The 7,113-nt window shown below is 45.6% G+C and overlaps 1 protein-coding gene across 1 annotated transcript; it reads left to right on the top strand.

Moving 5' to 3' along the window:
* The first annotated feature begins 1,771 nt into the window (after window positions 1-1,771).
* On the top strand, window positions 1,772-5,221 carry LOC138863474 (uncharacterized). Its single transcript, XM_070127627.1, has 10 exons — window positions 1,772-1,861; window positions 2,063-2,271; window positions 2,438-2,576; window positions 2,661-2,773; window positions 2,868-3,071; window positions 3,167-3,290; window positions 3,400-3,684; window positions 3,796-3,939; window positions 4,682-4,963; window positions 5,147-5,221. Exons 1-10 carry the CDS (start codon window positions 1,772-1,774, stop codon window positions 5,219-5,221), a joined length of 1,665 nt encoding a protein of 554 aa, XP_069983728.1.
* Window positions 5,222-7,113: the final 1,892 nt, after the last annotated feature.

Raw genomic sequence — 7,113 nt, 5'->3', positions numbered from 1 at the left:
GGCGCCCGAGCAAGGAGGCGTCCGGCCTGCTCTGGAGTAAGCTCGGAGTAAAATGCCATGGAGAAGCAGGGAGGGGGAGGGGGGGAGAGATGAAAGGGGGTGGAGGAGGAAGGGAGAGGGTGTATGTTGGGGGGGGGGTCACGGCCCTGGAAACATGACGGGATCTGTAGTGTTAGAGGTCACGATTCCGTCGGGTATTTGGCTTCCTTATTTTTCACTTTTACTTTCATTTTCTCGCTATAGTGCTGAGACCTATGTCTATACGAGTCAGGAGTAGAGATACAGACAGACAGACAGACAGAGACAGAAAATTGTACTGAGGATGAGACAATTAAGTTTTCTCTGGCTGAATAAAGTCAGCTGACCGAGGAGGTATTGGCCAAAGGTACGTTTGAGGTTCGGCGGCAACAGCGCAGTTTTTCTATGGAAATTGGATTACATCAGACCCCCCCCCCCGCCACCACCCCCTTTGCTGCGTTAGCGGGACCAGTTGGAAGATATACGGAATAAGTGAGAGGCTCTGTGACTCTCTCTCTCTCTCTCTCTCACGCACGCACACGCACACGTACACACACACTTGCGTACACGTACACACACACTTGCGTACACACACACACACACACACACACACACACACACACACACACACACACACACACACACACACATATATAAATACATATACTCACAGTATGCATATTTACAACTTATGTACAGGATCAATAATGAGAACGATGATTATGCCAATAAAAACGGCAGTGACGAGGATGATTGGGAAAACCTAGCATTCATATCCAGTAGACAAAGTAATAAACATGCAGTGCATATATTTCATGAAAATAATTCGTACAGGCTTTAAAACCGGCGGAAGCGAGAAAGAAAATACTACATAGTTCATACATATGATAGAAAAATGCAAAGCTGTTTCTTTTTTTTAGTATTGGAAAATTGGATAAACTTTATATCAGGTATAGAGAGAGAGGCTACATTGAGTCGATGAGCAACATTTAGCATTGATCAGTTGCATTTAACTTGGTGTTGTTTCCTTTAGTTTCGGGTGATTTTGATTATCGGACTCGTAGTTAAGCTTTTGAGTATTGATGATTTGTTAAGGGGTAGGGGTGTAGATGACTTGCTCCAGTGTGGTGTTGATGACTTGCCTCAGTGGTGTTGATGACTTGCTTCAGTGTGGTGTTGATGACTTGCTCCAGTGTGGTGTTGATGACTTGCCTTAGTGTGGTGTTGATGACTTGCCTTAGTGGTGTTGATAACTTGCTTCAGTGTGGTGTTGATGACTTGCTTCATTGGTGTTGATGACTTGCCTCAGTGTGGTGTTGATGACTTGCCTTAGTGTGGTGTTGATGACTTGCTTTAGTGGTGTTGATAACTTGCTTCAGTGTGGTGTTGATGACTTGCTTCATTGTGGTGTTGATGACTTGCTTCAGTGATGTTGATGACTTGCCGCAATGGTGTCGGCGACTTGCTTCGGTGTGGTGTAGATGACTTGCCTCAGTGTGGTGTTGATGACTTGCTCCAGTGTGGTGTTGATGACTTGCCTTAGTGCTGTTGATGACTTGCTTCAGTGGTGTTGATTACTTTAGTGGTGTAGATGACTTGCTTCAGTGTGGTGTTGATGACTTGCTTCAGTGATGTTGATGACTTGCCGCAATGGTGTTGATAACTTGCTTCGGTGTGGTGTAGATGACTTGCCTCAGTGTGGTGTTGATGACTTGCCTTAGTGGTGTTAATGACTTGCTTCAGTGTGGTGTAGATGACTTGCTCCAGTGGTATTGATGACTTGCCTCAGTGTCGTGTAGATGACTTGCTCCAGTGTGGTGTTGATGACTTGCTTCAGTGTGGTGTTGATGACTTGCTTCAGTGGTGATGACTTGCCTTAGTGTGGTGTTGATGACTTGCCTTAGTGGTGTTGATGACTTGCCTTAGTGGTGTTGATAACTTGCTTCAGTGTGGTGTTGATGACTTGCCTTAGTGTGGTGTTGATGACTTACCTCAGTGTGGTGTTGATGACTTGTCTCAGTGTGGTGTTGATGACTTGCCTCAGTGTGGTGTTGACTTGCCTCAGTGTGGTGTTGATGACTTGCCTCAGTGTGGTGTTGATTACTTGCCTCAGTGTGATGTTGATGACTTGCCTCATTGTGGTGTTGATGACTTGCTTCATTGTGGTGTTGATGACTTGCTTCAATGTGATGTTGATGACTTGCCTCAGTGTGGTGTTGATGACTTGCCTCAGTGTGGTGTTGATTTGCTTCAGTGTGGTGTTGATGACTTGCCTCAGTGTGGCGTTGATGACTTGCCTCAGTGTGGTATTGATGACTTGCTTCAGTGTGGTGTTGATGACTTGCCTCAGTGTGGTGTTGATGACTTGCCTCAGTGTGGTGTTGACTTGCTTCAGTGTGGTGTTGATGACTTGCCTTAGTGGTGTTGATGACTTGCTTCAGTGTGGTGTTAATGACTTGCCTCAGTGTGGTGTTGACTTGCTTCAGTGTGGTGATGACTTTCCTCAGTGTGGTGTTGATGACTTGCTTCAGTGTGTTGATGACTTGCCTCAGTGTGGTGTTGACTTGCTTCAGTGTGGTGTTGACTTGCCTCAGTGTGGTGTTGATGACTTGTCTCAGTGTGGTGTTGATGACTTGCTTCAGTGTGGTGTTGATGACTTGCCTCAGTGTGGTGTTGATTTGCTTCAGTGTGGTATTGACTTGCCTCAGTGTGGTGTTGATGACTTGCTTCAGTGTGGTGTTGATGACTTGTCTCAGTGTGGTGTTGATGACTTGCTTCAGTGTGGTGTTGATGACTTGTCTCAGTGTGGTGTTGATGACTTGCCTCAATGTGTTGATGACTTGCCTCAGTGTGGTGTTGACTTGCCTCAATGTGGTGTTGATGACTTGCCTCAGTGTGGTGTTGATGACTTGCTTCAGTGTGGTGTTGATGACTTACCTCAGTGAGGTGTTGATGACTTGCCTCAGTATGGTGTTGACTTGCTTCAGTGTGGTGTTGATGAAACCTCAGTGTGGTGATGACTTGCTTCAGTGTGGTGTTGATGACTTGCCTTAGTATGGTGTTGATGACTTGCCTGAGTGTGGTGTTGATGACTTGCTTCAGTGGTGTTGATGACTTGCCTCAATGTGGTGTTGATGACTTGCTTCAGTGTGATGTTGATGACTTGCCTCAGTCTGGTGCTGATGACTTACCTCTGTGGTGTTGATGACTTGCTTCAGTGTGGTGTTGATGACTTGCCTCAGTGTGATGTTGATGACTTGCCTCAGTGTGATGCTGATGACTTGCCGCAATGGTGTTGATGACTTGCCTCAGTGTGGTGTTGACTTGCCTCAGTGTGGTGTTGATGACTTGCCTCAGTGTGGCGTTGATGACTTGCCATAGTGTGGTGTTGACTTGCTTCAGTGTGGTGTTGACTTGCCTCAGTGTGGTGTTGATGACTTGCCTCAGTGTGGCGTTGATGACTTGCCTCAATGTGTTGATGACTTGCCTCAGTGTGGTGTTGATGACTTGTCTCAGTGTGATATTGATGACTTGCTTCAGTGTGGTGTTGATAACTTGCTTCATTGTGGTGTTGATGACTTGCTTCAGTGTGATGTTGATGACTTACCTCAGTGTGGTGTTGATGACTTGCTTCAGTGTGGTGTTGATGACTTGCCTCAGTGTGGTGTTGATGACTTGCCTCAGTGTGGTGTTGACTTGCCTCAGTGTGGTGTTGATGACTTGTTTCAGTGTGGTGTTGATGACTTGCTTCAGTGTGGTGTTGATGACTTGCCTCAGTGTGGTGTTGATGACTTGCCTCAGTGTGGTGTTGATGACTTGCCTCAGTGTGGTGTTGATGACTTGTCTCAGTGTGATGTTGATGACTTGCTTCAGTGTGATGTTGATGACTTGCCTCAGTGTGGTGTTGATAACTTTGCTTCAGTGTGATGTTGATGACTTGCCTCAGTGTGATGTTGATGACTTGCCTCAGTGTGGTGTTGATGACTTGCCTCAGTGTGGTGTTAATGACTTGCTTCAGTGAGGTGTTGATGACTTGTTTCAGTGTGGTGTTGATGACTTGCTTCAGTGTGGTGTTGATGACTTGCTTCAGTGTGGTGTTGATGACTTGCCTCAGTGTGGTGTTGATGACTTGCCTCAGTGTGGTGTTAATGACTTGCTTCAGTGTGGTGTTGATGACTTGTTTCAGTGTGGTGTTGATGACTTGCTTCAGTGTGGTGTTGATGACTTGCCTCAGTGTGGTGTTGATGACTTGCCTCAGTGTGGTGTTGATGACTTGCTTCAGTGTGGTGTTAGTGACTTGCCTCAGTGTGGTGTTGATGACTTGTTTCAGTGTGGTGTTGATGACTTGCTTCAGTGTGATGTTGATGACTTGCCTCAGTGTGGTGTTGATGACTTGCCTCAGTGTGGTGTTGATGACTTGCTTCAGTGTGATGTTGATGACTTGCCTCAGTGTGATGTTGATGACTTGCCTCAGTGTGGTGTTGATGACTTGCTTCAGTGTGGTGTTGATGACTTGCCTCAGTGTGGTGTTGATGACTTGCCTCAGTGTGGTGTTGATGACTTGCCTCAGTGTGATGTTGATGACTTGCCTCAGTGTGGTGTTGATGACTTGCCTCAGTGTGGTGTTGACTTGCTTCAGTGTGGTGTTGATGACTTGCCTCAGTGTGGTGTTGATGACTTGCTTCAGTGTGGTGTTGATGACTTGCCTCAGTGTGGTGTTGACTTGCTTCAGTGTGGTGTTGACTTGCTTCAGTGTGATGTTGATGACTTGCTTCAGTGTGATGTTCATGACTTGCTTCAGTGTGGTGTTGATGACTTGCCTCAGTGTGGTGTTGACTTGCTTCAGTGTGGTGTTGACTTGCTTCAGTGTAATGTTGATGACTTACCTCAGTGTGGTGTTGATGACTTGCTTCAGTGTGGTGTTGGTGACTTGCTTCAGTGTGATGTTGATGACTTGCCTCAGTGTGGTGTTGATGACTTGCCTCAGTGTGGTGTTGATGACTTGCCTCAGTGTGGTGATGACTTGCTTCAGTGAGGTGTTGATGACTTGCTTCATTGTGGTGTTGATGACTTGCTTCATTGTGGTATTGATGACTTGCTTCATTGTGGTGTTGATGACTTGCTTCAGTGTGATGTTGATGACTTGCCTCAGTGTGGTGTTGATGACTTGTCTCAGTGTGATGTTGATGACTTGCTTCAGTGAGGTGTTGATGACTTTGCTTCAGTGTGATGTTGATGACTTGCCTCAGTGTGATGTTGATGACTTGCCTCAGTGTGGTGTTAATGACTTGCTTCAGTGAGGTGTTGATGACTTTGCTTCAGTGTGATGTTGATGACTTGCCTCAGTGTGATGTTGATGACTTGCCTCAGTGTGGTGTTGATGACTTTGCTTCAGTGTGATGTTGATGACTTGCCTCAGTGTGATGTTGATGACTTGCCTCAGTGTGGTGTTAATGACTTGCTTCAGTGAGGTGTTGATGACTTGTTTCAGTGTGGTGTTGATGACTTGCTTCAGTGTGGTGTTGATGACTTGCTTCAGTGTGGTGTTGATGACTTGCCTCAGTGTGGTGTTGACTTGCTTCAGTGTGGTGTTGACTTGCTTCAGTGTGATGTTGATGACTTGCTTCAGTGTAATGTTGATGACTTACTTCAGTGTGATGTTGATGACTTGCCTCAGTGTGGTGTTGACTTGTCTCAGTGTGGTGTTGATGACTTGCTTCAGTGTGGTGTAGATGACTTTCTAGCAGTGTGCTGTTGATGACTTGACTCAATGTGGTGTTGATGCCTTGTTTCAGTGTGGTGTTGATGACTTGCTTCAGTATGGTGTTGATGACTTGCCTCAGTGTGGTGTTGATGACTTGCCTCAGTGTGGTGTTTATGACTTGCCTCAGTGTGGTGTTGATGACTTGCCTCAGTGTGGTGTTAATGACTTGCCTCAGTGTGGTGGTGATGACTTGTTTCAGTGTGGTGTTGATGACTTGCCTTAGTGTGATGTTGATGACTTGCCTCAGTGTGGTGTTGATGACTTGCCTCAGTGTGGTGTTGATGACTTGCCTCAGTGTGGTGTTGATGACTTGCCTCAGTGTGGTGTTGATGACTTGCCTCAGTGTGGTGTTGATGACTTGCTTCAGTGTGGTGTGATGACTTGTCTCAGTGTGGTGCTGATGACTTGCCTCAGTGTGGTGTTGATGACTTGCCTCAGTGTGGTGTTAAAGACTTGCCTCAGTGTGGTGTTGATGACTTGCCTCAGTGTGGTGTTGATGACTTGCTTCAATGTGATGATGACTTGCCTCAGTGTGGTGTTGATGACTTGCCTCAGTGTGGTGTTGATGACTTGCCTCAGTGTGGTGTTGATGACTTGCCTCAGTGTGGTGTTGATGACTTGCTTCAGTGTGGTGTTGATGACTTGCCTCAGTGTGGTGTTGATGACTTGCCTCAGTGTGGTGTTGATGACTTGTCTCAGTGTGGTGTTGATGACTTGTCTCAGTGTGGTGTTGATGACTTGCCTCAGTGTGGTGTTGATGACTTACCTCAGTGTGGTGTTGATGACTTGCCTCAGTGTGGTGTTGATGACTTGTCTCAGTGTGGTGTTGGTGGCTTGCCTCAATGTGGTGTTGATGACTTGTCTCAGTGTGGTGTTGATGACTTGCTTCATTGTGGTGTTGATGACTTGCTTCAGTGTGGTGTTGATGACTTGCTTCAGTGTGGTGTTGGTGACTTGTTTCATTGTGGTGTTGATGACTTGCTTCAGTGTGGTGTTGATGACTTGCTTCATTGTGGTGTTGATGACTTGTTTCATTGTGGTGTTGATGACTTGCTTTGGTGTAAACGAGTATGTTCTTTCTTGCAGGGAAAGCATTATTGTAACTCTGATTTCCATTCATAGATTGTCTATTGCAACTTTCGATATTTTTTTTTCTTTATTCAATGGTCTACATTCATTTTTATTACCGTGAAGTACAAGCGTAAATGATTTTATTTGGAATACATTTTACATGCCTTTTGATATACATTTTATGCGTAAAGAAGCAAAGAAAATATTTTCTTGTCTCCCATTTTCTATGCTCATAATTCCCTTGCCAGCCGCTATGCAGT

This window comes from Penaeus vannamei, chromosome 12 (genome assembly GCF_042767895.1).
Source record: "Penaeus vannamei isolate JL-2024 chromosome 12, ASM4276789v1, whole genome shotgun sequence".
Lineage (NCBI taxonomy): Eukaryota > Metazoa > Arthropoda > Malacostraca > Decapoda > Penaeidae > Penaeus > Penaeus vannamei.
Note: the sequence above shows the minus strand (reverse complement) of the source record. Positions and strands in the feature narration are given on the sequence as shown.